Source organism: Nelusetta ayraudi, unplaced genomic scaffold (genome assembly GCF_046127955.1).
Source record: "Nelusetta ayraudi isolate G7.1 ecotype Tasmania unplaced genomic scaffold, CSIRO-AGI_Nayr_v1 ptg000031l, whole genome shotgun sequence".
NCBI classification, from domain to species: Eukaryota; Metazoa; Chordata; class Actinopteri; order Tetraodontiformes; family Monacanthidae; genus Nelusetta; species Nelusetta ayraudi.
The window spans coordinates 6,695,889-6,720,931 of record NW_027466081.1 but is presented as its reverse complement, the minus strand read 5'-3'; the positions used below and the strand labels follow the sequence as shown (position 1 = coordinate 6,720,931).

The window sequence follows — 25,043 nt, the reverse complement described above, 5'->3', positions numbered from 1 at the left end:
TTAAAACGATAGTGTTAATAACAATAAATCTGACATTCCCATCCCTGGAGTGGGAAAAGGATCCAAAATATTACTACAGAATATAAATACAAACGTGTTAAATCTCCTTTAGTAGTGAAGTCGACACTGTGGTTTGCAACCTCCCACGTGTGTGAGGGATGAGTGCAAATAATAATAATAATAATAATAATTCTAAACAATGGAAATACTCATTATTAGTTATTGTTTTTTTTACTGGCCAGATAAAACAAAGTGTAGTCTGTTGGCATCCAGGCCCAACCCTATATCAGGGTCGCTGAAGTCGAATTTGAGCCTGAACTAAATAAATCTAACTGATGGGAGGATCACATTAATGAGACTGGATGGTGTGAAAGCCTGAAGCTGCTTGGCATAAACAATGCCAAGTCCACACACACGCAGCGTGCTAGGTGGACTGGCACACTGTGAGACATTCGGGAGTGGCTCTGGCTTGTGCACGGATGGCCTGTTGCTGAGCGACCTAATGTGTTCCACATCTCCACGGCAACAGTGTCCTGCCTCCATCTCCTGTCTGCATTAGTGGATGTGGCCGTGTTTTTGCCTCTGCCGTAGACGTCCACAGGGCTTGATCCTGTGAAGTTATGGCAACAAATAAAATCCACTCAGATTGTATTGACTCATTTTGTAATTATTGTTATTTGTCTCACTGAATGGGAAAGGTCTCGAGTGTTGTCTTTCATTTCAACATCGCAGTTCTAGACTGATTGTATGCAATTTGGCATTGGGCGACGAAAGAAATTATCGGTGAACCGACGCAACTAGCTGCTGGTATTTAGCCTCAATCCCTCCCGGACCAAAACCACGGCACGCGCCTGTCTGTTCGGTTCTATTCACATTAACTTGGTGGTTAGTGAGGTAATCCCCTGTAAGAGGATCTCACCTTTTGTTTGTCCCAGTCAGTGCTTATCAACATGAAGAAGTAGAGTCTAAAATAGAGATTGGACAAGTGAATATTTTATTTGATGTATTAGTTCTTTGTTTATTCGTGGGGTGGAAAAACCTTCGGTTCATTCCTTAATTCAACACATATTACTTAAAGTAGTAGCTGAGCAAAATCAACATGCAAGATCCCAAGAGAAGTGAACTTTGTTGCATGTTTTCCCCCAAAAATATTGAACCCTAATCAGTATTTTATTGTTCTCTCAACCTGTACACCTTCACGGCTTCAAAAAAAAATATCGATTTTTCTTTTCATACAGAAGGGATTTGCGTATTCAGCGGACATCTTTAAATCATTGAAGTGCTCTTTTGAGATGGTGTGTCACTCTGCCATAATTGCCGCTGATGAGAGAGAGCGTCCTTAATATTATTCCCGATGGTTTGAACTCGGTATAAATGACCTTTCTCCCCAAATGGATGACATCACCCTGTGTGTTTGTGATGCCAACAGTGCATCGCCGCAAGGGCGAAGCAATCGATCAGCAGGATCCTCTGGAGGTTGCCTCAGGACTGCTGCTAAAATATACGGCGCGGTGGGATTGACGAGGCTCGTTAGTTGATTGTTTCAATATTTTCCTCTGCGGATTCTGCTTTACTTAATCATAATAATTAATCAGGTGCCAGTGCTGAAGCGCTGCTCTTCTGTTTTTTACTCAAAACGTTTCCCTCTCAATATGTCTGTCTCGCTTGGTGCCCTAAACCAGGAACAAAATGCCTGTTTAAATTTAAAATAAAAGCAAACCCTCACTGAAATATCCACCACCAATGACACTTTGCAGATTTATGCACACAATGCTAATTTCGCTATTAATACCGATAATAATAATAATGAAACGCAGGATCCATTAAATCACAGATTTGCACAAAAGCTGAAAGGGCAGAATCTGTCGCTCTGCACATACATCCATACCTGAGATTACAGAGCACTGCGGAGCCGGTGGGCTTGCCAACATTTACAATCGTTTGGCTCGCGCCGCTCCATGGTGGCACCTTCAACAGCGGCAGCCTCATTCCATAATGAAACACCACATTAACTTCCTGCAGACTGTTCTCGCGGTAAATGGGCGGCATATGTAGGGGCACAGTGTACTTCAAACAATGCCGTGTTCACGTGCACCGTGGACACGCCGCCACCTTTTTCAAAAGCCGTGTTCAGACTGCCAGCCAAAATCCGATTTTCAGCCAATCCAGATTGAAACCAGACTGCTCTTTTGTAGTCTGAACGGTCACAAAACGCATGGAATCCGATTTTTGCAAAACGGATTGAAACCACCTTCCGGGAGGTAGCTTTGAATCGCATTTGGACGGATGTGTCTCAGTGTGAACAGCTCCAAACACACCGATCGGTTTTGACTGTCTGTGACGTCACTCTACGGGACGCAAGACCCAATGCGCCAGAACAGCAACTTGTCAGATGGGTCAATAATGTGGTCCAGTCTGAGCAGAGCCAGATCCCATTTGGACACTTACTAAAAACAGTGTGGACAATACAGCCCTAAAAATCAGATTTGAGAAGAAATCTGATTTGAATCGGATTCACCTGCAGTCTGAACGCAGCCTAATTGGCACCCAGCACCACAATACACAGCATTCAACAGGATCCACTGTCATTGCGTCATCATTGAGCCAATGGCTTCAGATATGGTTTCCCTTATTTAGGCAGACCAGAAGTGATTTTTAAAGTGTTCTGCAGGGACTTTCTCTGTTTAAGGCCGACAGTAATGGATGCACACCAGACCCACACTGTAATGAACCTCATTAGTCACCAACACTGCAGAGACACAATCTAAATGAAATGAATTGTTTCCCTATTTCTGTCACATAACCGTCATCATTTCAGTCACTAAAATACATGGGTGAGAAAATAATGGCCACAAGTGGGAAATCCTCACTATTAAAATGAAACGCACGTTTGTCCTCAACAGAGCCTTGCACGCCAGGTTGTCCATTATCTGATTTGCCAGTCTGCTCTTTTGTGTACTCGATGGAATTGATGCGTTAACAGTTTTCACGCCACGCTCTCCCTCCAAAAGGCCGAGAGTCTCGACGGAGCCCTCTGCGTGCCGGACATCAAGCTGCACAGCAACCCGTCGGCGTTCAACGTCTACTGCAATGTGCGGCACTGTGTGCTGGACTGGCAGCAGAGGGAGGCCTCCCTGGCGCTCGCTTCCAGGAGCTCGGTGCAGAGCGGCGACTCGGACAGCGAGGAGGAGGAGGAGTACCGCGAGCCAGCCGTCAAGTTGCCAAAGGTGAGAGAGCGGAGAGGCGGAGTCTGGCTGCTGCTCACTTGGCAGAAACGGTGCCGAGCCCTGTCGCGAAAGGGAAACGGAGGCCCTTCTTGTGGTTGAAGCGCTGGAACGACGGCTGTAGGTTGGACGGTGCCTTAATGCCTCCAGTGATATCTGGAGTTTTACATCCTAGAGTTCAGCCTATGATCAAAACCAAGCTTCCTCTCCTCAGTGTGGGTGTGCCAGTCCCCCCCCTCCATCATAAAGACCTGCGTCATGTTTGAATCGTATACCTCTCAGCTACAGAGTTGGAACAACTGAGAGATCTTGTGACTGGCGTCCATAGGGGCAGCATGTTCCCTGAAAAACAGCCAAACATTGTGACAGTCGAGGGAAACTATCATGATGAACTGTTAGTTTTGATATTCTATATTTGACAATCAGCCACACTTTGATAATGTGTAATTGGGACAGATTGTATTCCTTCCCAAATAATTGGAGATCAAATGCATATGAGAAGATTACACATTATTGCTTCATTTAGGCCCGGTGTTAGGCTGACAAAGGATAAAAGGGTTCAAATGTCTGTTCATCAGACACCTAAAAATGATATTTCAGAATGCGATTAATCAATGGAGATTCATCATGGGAAATCAAGAAGCCTCCATGAAATTCCAGAAGAGTCTAGACGATGTCTCGGACGTGATGGCATTGCATCCCTCCTGTTTTCTGTGCATCGCATTGTCCCATCTTCTGTCTCCCAGCCTATCCAGTCGGCTATTTATATTCTCTCCCGTGCCTATTTTTGTAGTCGCACGCCGGGTTTTCAGCCTTTTATTTGACTGCAAGAAAGAGAGGCTCTTCTGCTGAGATCGGAAATGACTTTAAAGCACTACTTGATTAGCTAACAAGACACCGAGAGACGGAGCAGCATCCTTTTCTAGGCCAAACTCTTTTTAACTGGCTGCCGTATCCCAAACCTTCCAGTGGCCTCATCCAAAATGTTAGTCTGGGATGCTGAAGCAGTACTGACTATATATGTGTGCAATAGATAGAGAGATCCTGCAGAAAAGTGTCCCAATTTATAAAGTAACTTCAAAAGGCTACAGTGTTAGAATCACTTCTTACAGTCATTTTTGATGTCAGGTAATGATGAAGAGCAGGTTTATTTAGCCTGTGCTTCTTTGTGTGTGTGTGTGTGTGTGTGTGTGTGTGTGTGTGTGTGTGTGTGTGTGTGTGTGTGTGTGTGTGTGTGTGTGTGTGTGTGTGTGTGCAGATCATCGGCATCGGCCTGTGCGGGGTGTTTGAGCTGATAAAGGAGACCCGCTTCTCTCACCCCTCGCTGTGCCTGCGCAGCCTTCAGGCCCTGTTGGACATGCTGCAGGGTCAACAGCCTGAGGGCTTTCAGATGGAGCCTCCCGACGTGCTGGGTAAGGCCGACCATGTTCACGCACACAAAGATCATCCCGTAAGCCCGGCGCGATCGAGTCTGGAATTATCCCGACGTGCGAGCATTTTGCCGAGGAGACTGCAGAAGTTTTTCACCGCGTGTCCTTGTGCCCCTCTCTCAGAGTCGCTCTTCCAGCTGCTGTTGGAGACCACGGTCCGGAGCACGGGAACCAACGACCCGACGGGACAGGCCATCACCGCCCTGTCCTGCGCCTGCCTCTTCAGTCTGGTGGTGTCCTGGGGAGACACGGGCAAAATCCTGCAGGCCGTCTCCGCCATTCTGACCAACAACGGCAGCCACGCCTGCCAGACCATACAGGTGACGAGCAAGGACAGATACATTTGGCTGCCTAGGAAGGTTTTTTTTTTATTCTTTGCTTTTTGGACAAAAAAAACAAGACAAGATTTTTTTATTTATTGAATAATAATGTCCAAATAACTGTAGATTCGTCCCCTCTCTTTCACTGACAATCACAGTTCAGCACCAATCGACTCGACTCTTTTTATATGATTTTTAAGCTGCAGGCTCCCAACGAAAGTCTTAGAGAAAACGACTCTGCAGCGTCCACTCATTCTGACCCAGATGCTGTAGCACCTGTGACCAGAAGTGGTCACAGGTGCTACTGAGCCTCCTGTCTGCAGCTCATTAACACTCTGTCAACACAGGGGTTGTGTGATGCCGCGAACAAGGTGTCAAGGTCAAGGCTTGGAGAGAAAGCTTCAAACCTTTTCTTTAAGATTTAGTTAACTCAGTGATGAAAAGCGGGAGTGACAGCATACATCATTATTATTATTATTTATTTATTTTATTCTTATTATAATTATTTATTTTTTTCACACTTAAATTGTCTTTCGTCCAGCAAGACATTTGTCCCACAGCTTTTCTTCAGACTGCAAAAATCGGTTTACGTCACCACAATGGGGCAAGGCAGACTCTTCAGTTCAGTGTTTCCTCTTGTGTGGGTGGACCGGCGTCTGGTCGGCGCAAATTAAGTTTTGCGAAATGTCAAACCACTGCCTATCGTGTTTGATGAAGGTACCCCGACTGCGCTCGAGCTGGTCTCGCGCTCACGTTGATTCAGGGATCTTTTGTCTCAGTCTCACTAGTTTCCTTTGTGCTTAAAATGTTTATCATGAAAAAAACATTTTCACACTTACTTTTCTTTAGATAATAAATATCCTGGCAAGGATATGCGCTTTTTAGCCACGCACATCCGTTCGAGATACCGGCCTCTGGGTTCTTTTATTCCCTGTCTGCTCATCTTTTAGGCATCGACTAGACTGTGAATCATCGTAATGGCAGGCTGGCTGACGGGAAGTGGTGGCTTGGTGGTGCGCTGTGATGTTTTTCGTTCAAGTGTGTGTGTGTGTGTGTGTGTGTGTGTGTGTGTGTGTGTGTGTGTGTGTGTGTGTGTGTGTGTGTGTGTGTGTGTGTGTGTGTGTGTGTGTGTGTGTGTGTGTGTGTGTGTGTGAGTGAGAACAATGTGCCTATCTTTGTGTGTGTGTGTTACTCCTTGCCAAGGCAATTTTGTGAAAAGTCATTTAGGCAAAATGAGAGAAAGTTCTTCACCAGTCACCTTCCACATTGGGCACGGAGAATGTTTTCAACCTTTGAGCCCCCTCCTCGTCCGTGCACATCTTCGCCAGGTTCCAACCATCCTGAACGCACTGCAGAGGAGCGTCCAGGCCGTCCTGGTGGGCAAGATCCAGATCCAGGACTGGTTCGGGAACGGGATCAAACGCGCGGCCTTGATGAACAAGTGGATCCTCAAAGAGGTGTCCATCGACGACGACGAGCGCTGCCTCCTGCAGACGGACGGCTCCTTCCTCTATTTGCTGTGCAAGGACGGCCTGTACAAAGTGGGCTCCGGATACAGTGGAACTGTCAGGGTGCGTAAGAATCAAAGCGAGACACACCTAACCCCGCACGACAGCCTTGATGAGTAGGCAGACGCGAAGATGCCGAAAACTTATTTGTGTTTCACTCCTCGTTCCAGCAGGAATCTTTGTAATGCAATTTCTTTTAGTCTGATGGTTGCTGTGTACTGGCATGGCAATGAAAGTCAAACTGCGGTAGCGTACACCCACAGCTCTTCTGTTAAATAGAACGTTCCGCTTGACTAAACAAAAAGCAGCAACAATTGCCGGTGCATTGGATCATATCCTCAGGTGCACATCGCAAAGGATTTCAAGTTCTAAGTAATTACTCGATCATTAAACTTTCCTCGCTTGACACGCTGTCTGACTCGTCACCGCTATTCCAAATCTGATGACGTGTTGGTGACCGCAAAGCAATAGAACGAAATAATGAATAAAGAGTGAGTGTGGTACCTATTGCCAAGGCAGCATAGATTTATATTTCCCTGTAATGTGCGATCTGTACCTCGCAGGGCCACGTGTACAACTCCACCTCTCGCATCAGGAACCGAAAGGAGAAGAGGTCGTGGTTGGGCTTTGCTCAGGTAAGGTGCCGTCCAGATGTGTGGAATGATCAGGTCGAACTGGAATAAAGGGTTGGAAGCAAATAAAACAGCATTGCCGTTATGTCTTCAGGGCTACTTGTTGTATCGGGACACCAGTAACCACACCATGTCGGCCATCAAGATCAACCCCGAGACCCTGGAACCTGACGGGACCGTCATCATGCCAGGTACAGAGCAAGCAGCGAGCGAGTGTTGCAGCACAAGAAAAAACAAAATCAAAACAAAGCATAATTTATCATTTGGTATTCATTCACGCTTTGCAATGTAGGTCAACATGCAGACGGGCAGAACATCATCTTCACAGACGGGGAGTACATAAACCAGATTGCAGCCTGCAAAGACGTAAGTCCAGCGCTCCTGCTGAGGATTGTTATCGCCACCATGATACTATGCATCATTTATTGGCTGCTCTTCAAAGGAGGACGCATTGCATTTAAAGTGACGTGCTTTAGGGAGTCATCCCCAGTATATTTACAGGTACACTGGGAACATCATACACTTATCGTAAATATTTTAGCACTGTTACATGCCTTTTATGCAGTTTTTTATTTTTTTTAATCTTAAGGAGCGGTTGGCTTGGTCACAGTGGGTGTGTTAGACTGCAGGCGAATCTGATTCAAATCAGATTCCTTCCCAAATCCGATTTTTAAGGGCTGACTGTCCACACTGTTTTTAGCAGGTGTCCAAATGGTATCTGTCTCTGTTCAGACTGGGCCACATTATTGACCCATCTGACAGGTTGCCGTACCACTGACGTCGGTATGGAGGCGTCGTCCAGCGCAGAGTGTAGTGTGTGACGTCATATCATTGCGAAAGCGGCAGTTGTTGCGGTACAGGCCCTGGAGCTTGGCTTGAATGGAGCTATTTCCCCACAGACTGAGACTGCTGTTTTCTACTTCTTCTGTCCGCTGCATTACATTACATTACGCTCTCTGGTCTGGCGCATTGGGTCTTGCGTCGCGTAGAGTGACGTCACATACAGTCAAAAATCCATCGGTGTGTCTGGAGCTGTTCACACTGAGATGCATATGTTCAATTGCGATTTGAAACTACTTCAAGAAGGTGGTTTCAATCCATTTTGCAAAAATCGGGTTTCATGTGATTTGTAACGGACTACAAAAGGGCCATCCGGTTTCAATCTGGATGGGCTGAAAATTGGATTTTGGCTGGCAGTCTGAACGCGGCTTTAGAGTTTTGCGTGTGTGTGTGCCGTTGTTCTTGTGTATTTTTTGACAGAACATAATATATAAAAAAAAATATCTAAAAGCAAATTTGTTATAAAGAAAGTCGTTCTACTTCTTCCATATATTTTTCCTGGAACAAGTCAGTGATTCTACTTACAGTTAAGAAAAAACAAACAAACAAACAAAGCAAGAAGCAGACCTGGTTAGTTATAAAATTTGAAGGTAGTGTTTTTCACAAACTGTCCTGCCCTCAGCTGTTTACCAGCTGTGCCAAAAGTGAGTTTGGCTGCTCTGTCAGCGTTGACATATCTGTGTGTGTGTGTGTGTGTGTGTGTGTGTGTGTGTGTGTGTGTGTGTGTGTGTGTGTGTGTGTGTGTGTGTGTGTGTGTGTGTGTGTGTGTGTGTGTGTGTGTGTGTGTGTGTGTGGGTGTGGCTTGCAGGGCAGTGGCACCAGATGTACGTATTCTGCGGGGAGCTTAAGCTCTCCAGCGGTTATCTGCATAAGCACTCAGTGATGTGAGTGGGGGAGGGGGAAGATGTGAAATCCATATATCTGTCGTTGCCACTAGCCTTTCTGCGAGATAGCTCCTCAGCTAATCGTGTGTGTGTGTGTGTGTGTGTGTGTGTGTGTGTGTGTGTGTGTGTGTGTGTGTGTGTGTGTGTGTGTGTGTGTGTGTGTGTGTGTGTGTGTGTGTGTGTGTGTGTGTGTGTGTGTGTGTGTGTGGTGGGCGGGCTCTCGCGGGGCGGCAGCGGGAGCTTGTAAATGAACTGCAGTGCACACCACACGATGGTCGAGATGCACCGTGAGGGGATTTCAGACGCTCTCACGGAGGCGGCTGTCGCGGGGGGGGGCAGACAGGCGACTATTTTTAATTATTCGAGCAGCACATGTGGTCAGCTCCCCAGGAGTCCAGGCGCGCAGTGGTAGATAAGTCGGAATTCATTAGCACACAGAGGAGAGCAGAACAGCGGCACACTACTACTACTACTGCAACCTTTTTTCTTGATTATTTCCCCCCCATTCTTTCCCCTCTCAACTTTATTCACTCTCTGTAGAATAATCATTTATTATTTATTTATATGTTTATTTAGACGGGACAGTGCATATTGATGAACACTGAGCACTTGAGGACTCGGTATAAATACGCCATACTTGGCACTGCTGCTAAATTTCATCCTTAGTCCCAAACAATACAACAATTAACATAAAAAGTATAATTGACATAAAATTCAGCAGTAGAATACAACAATTGACATAAAAAGTCCATAAACTTCCCCAAGTCCGTAAACATTCACACATAACGATTACATAGTGACACTATTGCACACGCACCAGCCATAGACCTACAACTGCACACACAAGATTGACCCGGACTAAACATGGTTCCAGGTGCTAACATGTTTGTTGTTCTAATCGCCAGTCTGTAAGTTGACCTTTAAAAGTCCTTAAAGTCAGACACTCTCTAATATTAATGGGTAGCTTGTTCCCATTATTCATTGGGGAAACAGAAGCTGAATTGACCTACATTTCTGCAAGAATTGAGTGGAACAGATAGGTGGTTCTACAGATCTGATATTTTCACATTAGAGATATCAGCTCAAGCTGTGACTATTACCAATGCTGCATGCTGCAGCTCCATGAAACTCCAAGCGGCGCTAGAATCATCAGATTGCATCAAGCGCAACGTGTTGGGGGCTCTTTTTTTTTCTAAAATAACCTAATTCTCCACTGTACTATAAACCCATGCACTCACAGCCACTTAGGCAATTAGAGAACTGCGCCTTTATGAGCTCAGTACAGTTCAGCTGTCACGTTCACACACCCAAGTGGGAGCCATCATTTGTTCAGAGTAGTGCTTTTATTTCCTAATGTCGTTTGTCGCCCTCAAACCGGCCCGCCACAGTAACGCCGGCCTTCGTCTTCCGCAGGACGGCTTCGTGGTGCGAATCTACACCATGAGCTCGGACCCAGCCCTGCAGCAGGAACTGCAGCTGAAGCTGGCAAGGAAATGCCTGCACGCCTGCGGCATCTCTCTGTTTGACCTCGAGAAGGATCTCCACATCATCAGTGAGTGCTCGGAAACATTCGAACGAGGCTGCAGGGCGGCGGTGCCACCAACACGCATGGGTTTAAAAAAAAAAAAAAAAAAAAGTTTAAAAGAATTAAAGAGCCGTCTCCCGAATGTTCTGTCCCTGTGCTTTTGCCCCTAAGTGGTGTGTTGTTCTCTCAGGCACGGGCTTTGATGAAGAGGCGGCGTTGCTCGGAGCAGGCAGGGAGTTCGCTCTGATGAAAACCGCCTCAGGAAAGGTGAGAGTGAATTAAGTGTTTGTGGAAAAAAATATGCCTATTAGTCTCCTGGCAGTGTTTTGTCTCGCTAATGACGGGGCTGGGCGCTAATGACGGGATGACCCGAGTCTAAATTGATATTATTTTACCCGTCGGCTTAGCGGTATTTTCTTTACTGCAGTGACGCAAAACAAAAGTAACTTCTCTTTGAGGAAACTTCATAGACCTTTTTAAGCTGAGTTGCTATTTTTAAGGATTCCAAAGTGAGTGAGTCACACTTTTTATTGTCTTTTACCATTATCGGAACTCTGCAGCGCCAGGGTCAACTACCAGGGAGGCTATTGTGTTAGTGAGTGTGCAATAGGCGTAACCCATTAAGCCCATAAAACGTGGGCCAAGGTCAAAGTTTATGCCAGAGGAGGTAGCGTTGTGAGTGAGCTCGGCCCTGCGTTGCCTTGATGGGGAAGATTTTTAACATTTTTCTGCTGACCAAGTCAGTGAGATAACAGCGCCACTGCGTTTGCCGGGGTGTGGCTGTGTGTATCTGCACAGTGAGGGGTGGGTACAGAATGCTTTCTTAATAGATAGCACTTCACTGCAGTTACCTAATGCAAATTTTTTGCTATGTCTCCGTGGAGGCTTAATCTTGACGCACACTTCAAACTGCAGATTAGAGTCACTCGGGCCTGACGGGTAAAAATAGGCGCAGCTGAACTTTATCTGAGCGCAAAGTTCACTCGGACTGAACCTTGTGGCGGCATGTGGTATTAAAAAAAAAGTCAAAGGCTGGCCCTTTTATGGTTTATATATTGATCCCTCAGCACTCAGCTGTTTGGATTTCATGTTTATCTGTATATTTATTTATTTATTTATTTTTTTAAATCTAATAAACGAAGCGCCCTTTGTCTTCAGTTCAACCCACACTTGGTCTTCAACTTCACTTGTATGGTTTATTATTAATGTTGGGCCCTGATTCTTAAAAAAATAAAATTGAGGAAAATTATAATTTTTTTTTATTGACTGATTCTCTTCTCGTTAAAGATTTACTACACAGGGAAGTACCAGAGTCTGGGTATTAAGCAGGGCGGCCCATCAGCGGGAAAATGGGTGGAGCTGCCGGTCACAAAATCCCCCAAGATCGTGCAGTTTTCGGTCGGCCACGATGGATCTCACGCCCTTCTGGTGGCCGAGGACGGGAGCGTGTTCTTCACCGGCTCCGCCAGCAAGGGAGAAGATGGAGAGTCCAGTAAGACGACCTCACATTGTTCCGCAAACTTTTGCGCTCGAAATCCCTCTGAAATGACGCCCGCCGCCGTGTTCTGCCGCAGCCAAGAGTCGCAGGCAGCCCAAGCCTTACAAGCCGAAGAAGATGATCAAGCTGGAGACCAAGACGGCGGTGTACACGGCGTGCAACAACGGCAGCAGCAGCATCGTCACCAAGGACGGGGAGCTCTACATGTTCGGCAAAGATGCTATTTACAGTGACAGCACTTGTGAGTGAGCTTTAAACACGCCACTTCAAATTGTCAGGGAAAATTCTTTTTTCACCACCGCTTTGATAAAGGTTGATTAAAGCTCTCGCTCGAAAAAAAAAACACTTACTCGCCTAAAAATATTCCTGTCTGGTTATCCATGTTGCTCGCTTTCATCTGAATCCCCACTTTCCTGCCCACAGGTCAGGTGACGGACCTGAAAGGTCACTTTGTAACTCAGGTCGCCATGGGCAAAGCCCACACGTGTGTGCTGACCAAGAGCGGAGAAGTGTGGACATTCGGGGTGAACAACAAGGGCCAGTGTGGCAGAGACACCGGCTCCATGAGCCAGGCGGGGAAAGGTAGGAGAAGAAAATCCAGATGAAAGCACTTTGCAGTGCGCGTGTGTGTGTGTGTGAGCCTTTTTTTATTTGTGTGTGTGTGTGTGTGTGCAAACCGTTTTGTCTGCGCGTTCGCCTCAGCCTTCGGCGTGGAGAGCATGGCCACGGCCATGGATGAAGACTTGGAGGACGAGCTGGAGGAGAAGGAGGAGAAGAGCATGATGTGCCAGCCAGGCATGCACAAGTGGAAGCTGGACCAGTGCATGGTGTGCACGGTGTGCGGCGACTGCACGGGCTACGGCGCCAGCTGCGTGAGCAGCGGACGGCCAGACAGAGTTCCGGGAGGGTAAGGGGGATGTTTTTCTTCAAGAATGAATGAATGAATGAATAAAGATGTCGGTTGCAAGATCTATACAACTAAACAGTCCAACAGACCGAAGGTGGTTTCAATCCGTTTTGCAAAAGTCAGATTTCATGTGATTTGTGACTGTTCAGGCTACAGAAGAGCCATCCGGTTTCAATCTGGATTGGCTAAAAATCTGATTTTGGCTGGCAGTCTGAACGCGGCTTTCGTATCCTGGAATTCATTTTGTTTTCCTTTTGCCGACCAGCATCTGTGGCTGCGGTTCCGGGGAGTCTGGCTGCTCGGCGTGCGGCTGCTGCAAGGCCTGTGCCAGGGAGCTGGATGGCCAGGAGGCCCGGCAGAGAGGCATCTTTGACGCTGTGAAGGAGATGATTCCGCTGGACTTGCTGCTGGGTACACAGACCGACCGACCGACCGACCGACGACTCACTAACTTCATCTCCCCTTTTTTTTTTGTTCCATCTCTGACTCACAGAGCAATATTTATGTCTTGCCCGCTGCATCGCTCATCACTGTTTACATTTCACCTTGTGCCTTACGTGACGATTGTGCATTTTCAAACATCGTCTATTCTTAAATGGCTTGTGCCTCGCTGGCCTGTCAGTAATGAATGTCATGCGCTGCATATATATCAATGTGTCTCACTCTGGCGCTTCTCCTTGACGCCGCTCATCTGTTATTACTGTGTCGTTGCTGAGTCATTGCTTGGTCACCGTGTCTCCCCATCATTCATTGATGTTTGTTGTGTTTTGCCCTGCTCCATCCTCCCCTTCTCTCCTTCCTTCTTTTCCCTCCTGCTTCCTCCTCCTGCAATCTGTCTCGGCTACCTGCACCTGGGGCCTTTTTTGTGTTTTCAGCTGTGCCTGTCCCTCCCCCTCCAGGAGTGAACATCGAGGAGCACATCCAGATCCGTCAGGAGGAGAAGCGCCAGAGGATCAATCGCCGACACCGGCTGGAGGAAGGCAGAGGTACGCAGCCGGCCCCAAAGACCCCGTTTCTGGGAAAGGTCTCCTGGGGCCTCCCTGTTGGCTTTATAAAGCCCGAGGAGTCATGTGATCGAGAATCCAACAGACTTTGGGAGTCTGATCGGGTCGGAGTGGAGGCTAATAAACCTAGCGACGCTCATCCCTCCCTTTTCTTTGAAGGTTTCAATAACACAGATGCTCAGCTGGCTTGGGTGTTGTGCCTTGGTGACTGCCCCTCGCCTGTGTCTGAATCATTTTTTGAAGCGTGTGCGTGCGTGTGCGTGCGTGTGTGACTGTTGTGGTGAAGTATTATGTGTTCTCTCCCATTTGTGAGCATTGTGCATGCATGTGAAAGTTTCTTTCTCCCCCAGGCCCCCTTGTTTTTCCCGGTCCCATTTTTATGAACCAGCGTGAGCAGGCCCTAGCCAGAATAAGACCCCTTCAGGCACTAAGGCATAAACGGGACAAGCACAAAGGTACTATGGTCTTCACTAACTCAACGGGTGCCGAGACACCCATTTGACTCATCTTCCAATCTGGCTGTCCCGCCCACACCTCCTCTCTCACTCTCTTGGACATCTCATTGCAACAGATAATGTAGCCCGATGACCGAAAAACAAAAAAGTCACAGTGGAGAAATTTCTGGACACTTTAAACTGACTGGGTAAAAACTACTCACAGGCTGGTTCCCTTTGCTTTTTAATTTATTGCCATGCCTATAACGTTGCTGACCTAACTGAAGGTTCAGGTAAACCTGTTTAACAGTGTTATTGTTTAGGCGAGCTCTAGTCTTGCAAGTAGGACGCCCGCTTTGTCCTGTGCTGCTGTTTCACACCCGAGTGGCTTCTCCGATGCTGGTGAATGTGTCAATAGCTTGTTTGCAGTTTTATCATTCTGAAAACAAGCGAGGGCCGACGCAGAGCAGGAAGTAAATAGCATGAATTGTCTGTCATGTTACAGAAACAAAGCCACACATTTCAAGTTAACATCAAGTCGTGAGGGTGAAGAGCACATTAGATTATCTTAGTTTTTTGGTTACTTTGGATGTGCCTGCCTGTGATGTTTTGTTTTAATGATTTTTATTAACTAACAAAAAGAGCAATTTTGGCAATCTCACTAAAAAAAAAGTGCTTGATTGATTACAAATAATAACACAAAACTTCAGTATTATTTGCTGCTCTGCTTGTGCTGTAGAGAAGCACTTCTTGCGCTCCATCTGCATTTTGTGCCACAGCATGGGATGGAAGTGATGTCAAGTGCAAACAAGCTGCAGATGAGCAACTGATGTGCAAATATTTGCAATTTAGGTCAGATTGGATTTGAGAATGATACCATGTCATTATGTCTGTAATTTTCTCTTTGGTTTCCCCTTTGAGTCTCAACTTGCTTTTTAAAAAAAATTCTAAGTCTTTCTGACTTTAAACTTTGAGTTAAAATCTTTGTCTTGTTCTGTTCTGTGATTATTGTTTTTGCACAATAGCAACTAGTCATTTTCTGCCTCACAAGTCTGAGAGTTGAACTGTTCCCTCCTGCAGGAAAAGTAATTTTTTACTGCATCTTACTTCTGCTGATACAGTTTGTTGGCTCCATGCTTGAAATCCACCCACAGTTGACCTAAGAGCACCAGTTCACCAGAAGTCTGCCTTGTGTTTTTTCATTAGGAAACCTTTTTTTTTTATTATGCATTTTAACAGTTGCCCTTGTTGGGCTTGTTTTAGGGATTTCTCAGAGTCACCTGAGGCTCATCATTCATTGGTCGAATTTTTCACATCCACATCTTTGACCTCTTTCACGGGACTCAGGCTAAACCACTTTTCCTTGTTATCAAAGACAAATTAAATAATTCTAAAGCATCTGATCATGAACTGCTTTGCCAAAAAGCTTTTTTCCTTCCTACTTTCTGAGAGGATTTGTCTCCAACTTTCTGTTTCAGCATCCTTTCTTTCCCTTTGTCCCCCTTTGGTTAGGATTCTCTTTCTCTCCGACTTGTTTTTCCAGGACTTTGGCAAAGACGTCCACGATATATAGTTGCCACTAAAACTCCTGTGTCTCTGGACACTCGTGTTGACTTTGACCATTATGCCTTGTAGACGGTAGCAGTGAGCGCGGAGAGAAGGACGCCAGCAAAATCACCACCTACCCCCCGGGGACGGTGAGGTTCGACTGCGAACTGCGGGCCGTGCAGGTCAGCTGCGGTTTCCACCATTCAGGTGAGTTCATTCGGTGCGGTTCCGTTTGTTTGGCTTGCATTTAGCTTGAAGAACATTTGAAGAAAACATGCATTCTGTAAAAGAAAAATCTGACAATTTCAATCACAATTACTTATGTTTGCTTCACAGTTGTCCTCATGGAGAATGGAGATGTCTACACGTTTGGCTATGGCCAACATGGGCAGCTTGGGCATGGAGATATAAACTCCAGGTACTTGACTCTTTACAGGAAAATTGGATAAAAATAGTTTCCATATTAAAAGTCGTCTATGTTAGAATTTAGGAGCAGAAGTTCTGTCATATTTATTATGAGCTGAATGAAGTTTTATTATGTTTTTACTATCTCAACATGCGGCTCCTTTATTCACATAGCCATTTTGTGCCACTTGACCGACAACCCTGTCTTCAGCCGGCTCATTCAACATGATAACCTATGTAGCAGCAGTGCCAGCACATTTCTACACGGTTATTGATTGTGATCACAAAAGGACTACATGTGTAAGAAGTTACCTCTTTAGTCTGTGCACAGCTCGAAAAAAAGTGTCCTGTTATGTTAAAAGTGAAGTGAAAAGTCTGCGATGTGCACGTTGAGGACAAAGAGGCGGTACCAGAAACGGAAACAAGAGAATTTAAAAATAGTAAGGTACTTTTTAGGTGACAGGCTGATGCAAATTTTTTTGATATGTTTATTTTTTTAAAAAATATGACAAGTGAAAATGAAACTTTCCCGTTTCCAGGGGCTCTCCAACTTTGGTGCAGGCTCTTCCAGGTCCCAGTGTGCAGGTCACTGCGGGAAGTAACCACACAGCCGTGCTGCTCATGGATGGGCAGGTGTTCACGTTTGGTAGCTTCTCGGTAAGAGTTCTCGCAAAAAACGACTCCTTCTGAACAAGTCCTTTGGTTTCCTGCCCACACTGATCCACAAACTGCTCTGAATGTCTCTCCCCGCACGCCTCCCCGCGCATCAGAAAGGACAGCTGGGCCGTCCCATCCTCGACATGCCCTACTGGAACGCCAAGCCGTCTCCCATGCCCAACATCGGCGCCAAGTACGGACGGAAGGCGACCTGGATCGGCGCAAGCGGCGACCAGACGTTCCTGCGCATCGACGAGGCCCTCATCAACTCGCACGTGCTCGCCACGTCGGAGATCTTCGCCAGCAAGCACATCATCGGCCTGGTGCCCTCCTTCGTGTCGGAGCCGCCGCCGTTCAAATGCCTGCTGATCAACAAAATGGACGGAAGCTGCAGGACCTTCAACGACTCCGAGCAGGAGGACTTGCAGGGCTTTGGCTTGTGTCTAGATCCCGTGTACGATGTCATATGGAGGTCAGTCAAAGACTCTTAAGCCAAAATGTGGATTTTCTGTATGTATATTAGGGGTGGGAATCGCTAGCTGCCTGACGATTCAATTCGATTCTAATTCAGAGGGCTACGATTCAATTAATTGCGATTTATCACGATTCAGATATATGTACATATATATTATTTTTCTTATTTTTTTTCCCCTCACTGTGTGACTAATTATCCATATTGAACAGACCAATTTACTTTCTATTACCTTTTATTGATTGAAAAAAGATTGAAAAAAATAGATTTTTTGTGAACCAATTCATAATTGGCAATGTCATAATCGTGATTAATTTTAAGAATACATTTTTCCCCACCCCAATGTATATGTAACGAGAAGTCCCTTTATCTGCAATCTAAAAATGTACCTTTTTTCCTGTCTGCCATCTCCTCTTCAGGTTCCTGCCTGCTTCCAGGGAGATGCTGTGCTACAATGCGGTGATCGCAGACGCCCGGGTGCCCTCTGCGACGGACCTCCAGGCCGGCTGCAGCATCCTCAGCCCCGAGCTTGCGTTGCCCGCGGGGTCACATGCCACCACCACCCGCTCTCATGGGGCCTTGCACATTCTTGGTAATCCTCCCCCATCAGCCATTCAGTGTATAGCAACTCTGGTCAGATGAATATTTTATGAATGTCTTGAGATAATGAGTATGGGAAGTGCAAACCTCTTTCTACGTAGCAGATATTACCCTTGTCTGAACAAGGACCTTTTTAAGCGTTTTACATGGTTTTCACACACACCTGTGTGTAGTTGCAGTCATGGTAAAGGATTCTTACTGGTGTCATACATTTTTGTTTAAAGTGCTGTCAGGCCTGTTGACACAAGTGCTTATAATCCTTACAACATAATCCTTAAACTACAATTTAATCCTTCAAAAAAAACTTAAACATAAAGTCCTTAAACTACAACTTAATGATCCTTAATGCTATTGTAAATAGTATTTTTTTCCTCTACCCTCAGGAGATTAGCTTTATAATAATAAGTGGGAGTGCCTCGTGTTAGGTGTTTAATCACAACTGAATTAATCCCGTGGTTAATGTCAAGCGCGCTGTCGTAGGAATCAAGAATAGAAGAATGATGTTTCCTTGGTTGTCCCGTATAGGTTGTCTGGACACCCTGGCAGCCATGCAAGAGCTGAAAATGGGTGTGGCCAGCGCAGAGGAAGAAACCCAGGCGGTGATGAAGGTCTACTCAAAGGAAGATTACAGTGTAGTGAACCGCTTTGAGAGTAAGTGGGTTCTCCCTGCCGGACACATTTGAAGCGACATATGAGGCTTTAAAGAGAGATTTCTTTTCTTCTCTGTTCTTTGTATTTGCATGAAGTTGTGTTTTAGTCGCAGAAATTGCAATAATAACTGTATTGCCTGATTTTAAATAAAGGCTGAAGTGGATGAACAACCTCTGTGTACTCTTGGCCAGCCTTGTCAAGCTCTGGTTGTGTTGCTGCAGGTCACGGTGGTGGTTGGGGCTACTCAGCCCACTCTGTGGAGGCCATCCGCTTCTGTGCTGATGCAGACATCCTGCTGGGTGGACTCGGCCTGTTTGGTGGGCGAGGAGAATACACTGCAAAAATCAAGGTAGGCAAATGCAAATTGCACTTCTTTATGTTTGAGTTTATAATTAAAGTCTTGCAATATTATCTCTTAACTTGCTGTTGTGCAGCTTTTTGAGCTGGGTCCAGATGGGGGAGACCATGAGACAGATGGCGATCTTCTGGCTGAGACTGATGTCCTGGCCTACGACTGTGCCGCCAGGTGGATTTCGCCTTTCACGCATTAAGACATTCCTACACGCGTGTCATAATTGATTAATGATTGTTGCTTATGTCGCTCTTGGTGTTTATCATCAGGGAGAAATATGCCATGATGTTCGATGAACCAGTGCTGCTGCAGCTGGGATGGTGGTATGTGGCCTGGGCCCGAGTTTCTGGTCCCAGCAGTGACTGTGGCTCTCACGGACAGGCCACCATTACAACTGATGATGGGTAAGTCTGATGTCACGATAAATAGCCAATGACCTAATTCAGCTAATCTCTCTTAACAATTTTTAATACCTGCTGCGCATTATTCAAACAGTCACGAATCTTGATAAAATTTCATATTGTGATTTTTTTTGCTTTTCCTTCCAGTGTGGTCTTTCAGTTCAAGAGCTCCAAGAAGTCCAACAATGGAACAGATGTCAATGCAGGCCAAATACCACAGCTGCTTTACCGGTGAATGAAGTCTCCAATATAATAATAATAATAAAAAAAATATATATATATATATATATATATATATATATATATATATATATATATATATATATATATATCAATTATTGATCTTTATCAGTTAATTTATGTCCTTTTTTAAAATTGAATTTTAATGATCGGTTTGTATTTCAGGCTCCCTTCGAATGATGGCAACGCCTCGAAAGGGAAGCAGCAGACCAGTGAACCGGTGCACATCCTGAAACGCTCATTTGCACGTACAGTTTCAGTGGTGAGTGCCCTCCGTGTTCTCCACCTATGTTTCCCTGCCTTCTTTGCAGTTTCTTTTTGTCTGTGACTCTCATCCCGCGTCTGCTTGCAGGAGTGCTTTGACTCCCTGCTGAGTATTCTACAATGGAGCTGGACCACTTTGGTTCTGGGCGTGGAGGAGCTGCGGGGGCTGAAAGGTTTTCAGTACACAGCCACCCTGCTGGACCTGGAGAGACTTCGCTTTGTGGGCACGTGCTGCCTGCGTCTACTCAGGGTCTACATTTGTGAAATATTCCCGATAGCAGGTCAGAGCAAAAAGACAACTTGGCTGACGAAGCCAGTGTGATTGTGTTTGTTGTGTTTATGAAAGAATATTTGTTCAAAAACTGGTAACTTCTAGGCCCCTTTGCATTACTGTTGTATATATTCTTACATTGATTTTATGATAAAACACCAGGCTTTGAACTGCAGAAACCTTCACAGACAGCAATGTGTTTTCCGCCGAAGTGGATGACAAAGTAGTAAACACGGAAATTGAATTCTGCGTTCGGAGCCTCACACCGCGTTTCTCCGTATCCCTTTCTTTGATGTCCAGCCAGCACCAAAGCGGTGGTGGAGGAGTCGAGCAAGCTGGCGGACTGCGTGGGAAAGACTCGCAGCCTCCTGAAAAAGATCCTGTCTGAAGGCATGGACAACTGCCTGACCAAGCTGGACAACGACCCCCAGGGCTACCTGTCCCAACCCCTGACCCTGCTGGAAGCCGTTCTGCAGGAGTGCCACAACACTTTCACCGCCTGCTTCCACTCTTTCTACCCGACTCCGGCCCTGCAGTGGGCCTGCCTCTGCGACCTCCTCAACTGCTTGGACCAGGTATGAAAAAAAGCAAACCATGTGATCATGTGATCAGTTACTATTTTAAAGAATCATTTTTCGAGGTTCCCAAAGTAAGCAATGCCAAAGATTCTTGTCTTTGCCCATTTTCAGGACATTGCTGAGGCCAATTTTCGAACATCCAGCAGCCGCCTGCTTGCAGCTGTGATGTCGGCTCTTTGCAACACCTCAGTCAAGCTGACGTCCATCCTGCCGATTGCCTACGACGGCGAGGTGCTGCTGCGCTCGCTTGTCAAACAGGTCAGCACAGAGAACGACTCTGCCCTCGCTCACCGCTTCCCCCTGCTGGTGGCCCACATGGAGAAACTGAGCCACGTGAGTTCTGCGCGTCGGCGCTGTCTGATAGCTGAACATTTTTTCTCTCACCGTGAGTATAAAAGTGAAAGTGTGACGTCTTCCCCTTAGACCGAGGAGAACCTAATGGGCATGACCAGCTTCCGCGAGGTGTTGGAGAAGATGCTGGTGATCGTGGTGCTGCCAGTGAGGAAGAGTCTGAGGAAGGAGGTGGAGCTGTTTTCTCCGCACCTGGTCTCAAACACTTGCGGCCTGCTGGCCTCCATCGTCTCTGAGCTCACCGCATCGGCCCTCGGATCCGAGGTAGCGTCCGTTCAACTGACACCGGCGGTTTAATGCACTGATTCACACGTTCGACGAGAACAGAGCTGCCCTCCGACCTCCGTCATCTGTCGAATTCATGGGATATTCATCCATCCGTTTTATCTTTCTCCGTTCCTCCCTGCTTATCTAATTATCGTCACCGTCTCTATTCATGCGCATGCCAATGCAGACAGACAGGTTTTTAGGGACCATTGTTGTTGCCATAGTGACTGACAGGGCAGCAGCCCCTCTCTCCTCCCCACTGACGCCTCTATCTGTGTCCCCAGTCTGTTGTCAGGGAAACGTCTCTTCCTCTCAACAGCACCTGGATCGTCCCCTCTTTCAGTTTTCAGTCTTTTTTTTTCATAAATCTGCAGCCTGATAACAATTATGAGTCTTTGTTGCTGGAACCACAGCAACAAAGAAAAGACAATCCAGCATTTACATTGTTCCCCCCATGATTTCAGACAAAAGCGTAGTTCATGCAATAGTGTTTCCTAAATCAGTCTACTTGCACATTTATGCTGAGGATGAAGTGATTTTCTTTTTCTTTTTTTTAAATATACACTACCAGTCACAAGTTTGGACACCCTCATGGATTTAATGTCTTTTCTTTCATTCTCATGACTATTGACATTGCAGTTTCTCAATGAAGGCATCAAAGCTACATATGAACATACATGGAATTATGTAGGAAACAATAAAAATGGAAAATAACTCAAGCATGTTTTATATTCAAGTCCTTCAAAATAGCTACCTTTCATAAAAAGCACAATTAGAGTTATTTAATGTATTCGGGGTTGTAATGGGTAAGGGTTAATGGGTTCTTTTCTGCATAATTACATATATCTTGCTCTTATATTTGATGTCTTCAGTATCTATCTGCAGTGTAGAAAGATGTAAAAAAAAAAAAATTGCATAAGAAAGTGTGTCCAAACTCTTGATTGGATTTTTTGCTTACTTTTGGTGAATTTGCAATGTGTTTTGATGTCATTCTCCTGTTTTATCAGGTCGATGGGCTTAATTCCCTGCACTCGGTGAAGGCGTCACCTAACAGGTTCACCAAAACAAGCCAGGGAAGGAGCTGGAACACAGGCAACGGCTCTCCGGACGCCATCTGCCTGACCGTGGACAAGCCAGGCATTGTGCTGGTGGGCGTCTGCGTCTACGGCGGAGGGGGCATCCACGAGTATGAACTGGAAGTGCTGGCAGACGACGTATGGGATTTCGATTTTGGTTTTCTCTCACGAGTCTCGAAACTTTTCTCTCCGCTAATGGTTTCACGCCGTATTTTCATTCACCCATCACACAGGCACAAACGGAGCACCCGGGGGACTCGGCACATTCTCACAGGTGGACGTCGCTGGAATTGGTGAAGGGCACCTACAGCACTGACGACTCGCCCAGTGACATTGCTGAGATACGCCTGGACAAGGCCGTGCCACTCAAGGTACATTGGAATCCAAAGCAGTAGGACAAATAACAAGTGTAAATAATTAGCTTTTTAAAATGCAGATGATGATTTGCTTAATGTTATTTGTTTCCCAGTACACTTATGAGCCTGTTTCAATTAAATTAGGGCTGTCAATCGATTATTTTTTTTTTTTAGAATTTACATAGTTATAGTTATTTTATTTTGAAGACTTACCAGATTTTTTTCCTGTTTCTTTGAGTGACTACCTGTCCAGCTTGACAAAATCTATATTTAACTAATTGCGATTAATGCGTTGACAGCCCTAGATTAAATAAACAGTCTCACCGTTAATTTGTTGCATTGCAGGAGGGGGTGAAGTATGCCGTCCGACTGCGGAACTACGGCAGCCGCACAGCTAACGGCGACGGCGGCATGACCACAGTGCAGTGCTCCGATGGCGTGGCCTTTACCTTCAGCACCTGCAGCTTGAGCAGCAACGGGACCAACCAGACCAGAGGGCAGATCCCTCAAATCCTCTATTACAGGTAACCGCCAGTCGGCGCTCCGGCACGCCGCTCAGCTTCTCTCGCGTTCCGTCGTTCACTCGGGTTCCCTCTCTGTGTTTTGCACGAAGGAGCGAGTACGACGGGGACCTGCAGTCTCAGCTGCTGAGCAAAGCCAACGAGGAGGACAAGAACTGCAGCAGAGCTCTGTCCGTGGTCAGCGCTGTGGTCAGGGCGGCCAAGGACTTGCTTCACAGAGCTTTTGCCGTCGACGGTAACCACAAAATATTAGTCGTTGTTGCTCCTTTTGCTTCCAGTGTTTGAATTCAGACATGTGCTTATTGACTTTTCCTATGCTCTGGTTTCTCAGTGGATGATATTCCTGAACTGTTGAGCGCGTCCAGCCTCTTCTCAATGCTGCTTCCTCTCATCCTGGCTTACATTGGCCCCGTGGCTGCTTCTGTACCCAAGGTGAGGCGTTGAACTGAAATGCGTCACCTCCCCTTTCATCGATTCAAATGTGTCTCTCCTCTGATGTTGTAAAAATCTTTTTTTCTTTGTCACTAGGCTGCCGTTGAGGTCTTTGTCCTCGTTCAGGAGCTGCTGCCCGCCGTCTCGGCCCTAAACCAAAAATACGCCCCTCCCACTTTCAACCCCAACCAATCCACAGACAGCACAACTGGCAACCAGCCAGAGCAGGGCCTGTCTGCCTGCACCACATCCAACCACTACTCCGTAATTGAGAGCGACCACCCATACAAACAGGCCAGCGTCACGCAGTACAGGGTAAGTAAACTCTCCTTCATCATCAGAGTGAGTAACTGAAGCCCTGAACTGAAGCTGAAGTTTCCATTAACCGCACTCTGTCCCGCGCCGCTGAAGGTGTCCTTCCCGGACTGCGTCCGCTGGACCACCATTGAGTTTGACGCGCAGTGCGGCACGGCGCAGCCGGAGGACGTCCTGCGTCTGCTGATCCCGAGCCGCACCCTGCACCTGTCGAGCATGGTGGGCAAGCCTCTCATCCACGAAACCATCAACACCTGGACCGAGCTCAAGAAGTTCTCGGGCGCCACGGGATGGCCGACCACCGTCTTAATGCTGCCGGGTAAGAGAGGCTAAAGCAGGCGTGGACAAACTACAGCCCGGGGGCCATATGTGGCCCTTTAAGCTTTTTGTCATCCGGCCTGCCGAATTTGAAGAAATTATATTAATATTAAGTCAGTCATAAAATAGCTGTAATTTATCCATTTTTTCAGTGTTTAAGAGTCATTTCAATTAAAAGCTAAATACCAAGGGGACACTGATTTTCTTCCAACTTGGTTTTTATTCATTTTCAAATGACATGTTGATGATGATAGATTTTGATCTCCTACGAGGTGGGTCACCAAAACACTCCATCCATCTGCTGCTCCTGCGGCCCCCTCTGTCAGATTTTCGAACCCATTGTGGCCCCACCAGTGAAAAGGTTTTCCCACCCCTCAGTTAAAGCAACACAGCGTCGTCGTTGTTTTAATGCGCTCCTAAAATTGTACCTTGTCATCTGCCACAACAAACAGCCTGTTTTTGTTTTGTTTTTTTGTTTTTTTTGTTTTACCACTTATTATTTCCAGTAAGGATCCCATGTGATTCTGTTGCTATTTATGTTCTCTATTTTCTGCCTTCCTCAATTTCAGGAAATGAGGTTCTTTTCTCGCTGGAAACGGCCTCTGACTACGTCAAAGATGAAAAGGCCTGCTTTTATGGCTTCAAGTGCGTCGCCGTAGGATTTGAATTCAACCCTGGCCTTGATGAGGTGGGGGAAAAAAAAATATGCTTAAACATTCCTCTGTGGGTGGCCTATTCTGTAGTGACGTGTTTGTAAAAAAA

At 46.2% G+C, this 25,043-nt stretch overlaps 1 protein-coding gene across 17 annotated transcripts in view; it reads left to right on the top strand.

Moving 5' to 3' along the window:
• mycbp2 (MYC binding protein 2) overlaps positions 1 to 25,043 on the top strand; it is a 51,034-nt gene that overhangs the window by 2,626 nt on the left and 23,365 nt on the right. For 12 of the 17 annotated variants that reach the window (XM_076031142.1, XM_076031137.1, XM_076031140.1 and 9 more), the window contains exons 3-41: positions 3,012 to 3,227; positions 4,483 to 4,636; positions 4,778 to 4,974; positions 6,303 to 6,545; positions 7,046 to 7,117; positions 7,209 to 7,305; positions 7,407 to 7,480; positions 10,252 to 10,390; positions 10,554 to 10,630; positions 11,651 to 11,855; positions 11,938 to 12,102; positions 12,285 to 12,443; positions 12,564 to 12,768; positions 13,034 to 13,179; positions 13,644 to 13,754; positions 14,123 to 14,227; positions 15,842 to 15,961; positions 16,091 to 16,172; positions 16,699 to 16,816; positions 16,930 to 17,288; positions 17,708 to 17,880; positions 18,414 to 18,539; positions 18,761 to 18,888; positions 18,974 to 19,065; positions 19,161 to 19,295; positions 19,440 to 19,523; positions 19,698 to 19,794; positions 19,885 to 20,077; positions 20,368 to 20,642; positions 20,757 to 20,978; positions 21,069 to 21,260; positions 22,271 to 22,477; positions 22,573 to 22,710; positions 23,041 to 23,219; positions 23,309 to 23,451; positions 23,548 to 23,648; positions 23,745 to 23,963; positions 24,060 to 24,282; positions 24,851 to 24,969. In XM_076031142.1, the coding sequence (XP_075887257.1) occupies positions 3,012 to 3,227; positions 4,483 to 4,636; positions 4,778 to 4,974; positions 6,303 to 6,545; positions 7,046 to 7,117; positions 7,209 to 7,305; positions 7,407 to 7,480; positions 10,252 to 10,390; positions 10,554 to 10,630; positions 11,651 to 11,855; positions 11,938 to 12,102; positions 12,285 to 12,443; positions 12,564 to 12,768; positions 13,034 to 13,179; positions 13,644 to 13,754; positions 14,123 to 14,227; positions 15,842 to 15,961; positions 16,091 to 16,172; positions 16,699 to 16,816; positions 16,930 to 17,288; positions 17,708 to 17,880; positions 18,414 to 18,539; positions 18,761 to 18,888; positions 18,974 to 19,065; positions 19,161 to 19,295; positions 19,440 to 19,523; positions 19,698 to 19,794; positions 19,885 to 20,077; positions 20,368 to 20,642; positions 20,757 to 20,978; positions 21,069 to 21,260; positions 22,271 to 22,477; positions 22,573 to 22,710; positions 23,041 to 23,219; positions 23,309 to 23,451; positions 23,548 to 23,648; positions 23,745 to 23,963; positions 24,060 to 24,282; positions 24,851 to 24,969 (6,090 nt within the window). The remainder of the gene's footprint in view (positions 1 to 3,011; positions 3,228 to 4,482; positions 4,637 to 4,777; positions 4,975 to 6,302; positions 6,546 to 7,045; positions 7,118 to 7,208; positions 7,306 to 7,406; positions 7,481 to 10,251; positions 10,391 to 10,553; positions 10,631 to 11,650; positions 11,856 to 11,937; positions 12,103 to 12,284; positions 12,444 to 12,563; positions 12,769 to 13,033; positions 13,180 to 13,643; positions 13,755 to 14,122; positions 14,228 to 15,841; positions 15,962 to 16,090; positions 16,173 to 16,698; positions 16,817 to 16,929; positions 17,289 to 17,707; positions 17,881 to 18,413; positions 18,540 to 18,760; positions 18,889 to 18,973; positions 19,066 to 19,160; positions 19,296 to 19,439; positions 19,524 to 19,697; positions 19,795 to 19,884; positions 20,078 to 20,367; positions 20,643 to 20,756; positions 20,979 to 21,068; positions 21,261 to 22,270; positions 22,478 to 22,572; positions 22,711 to 23,040; positions 23,220 to 23,308; positions 23,452 to 23,547; positions 23,649 to 23,744; positions 23,964 to 24,059; positions 24,283 to 24,850; positions 24,970 to 25,043) is intronic. The other 5 variants (XM_076031127.1, XM_076031143.1, XM_076031129.1 and 2 more) reach the window with 4 other exon arrangements.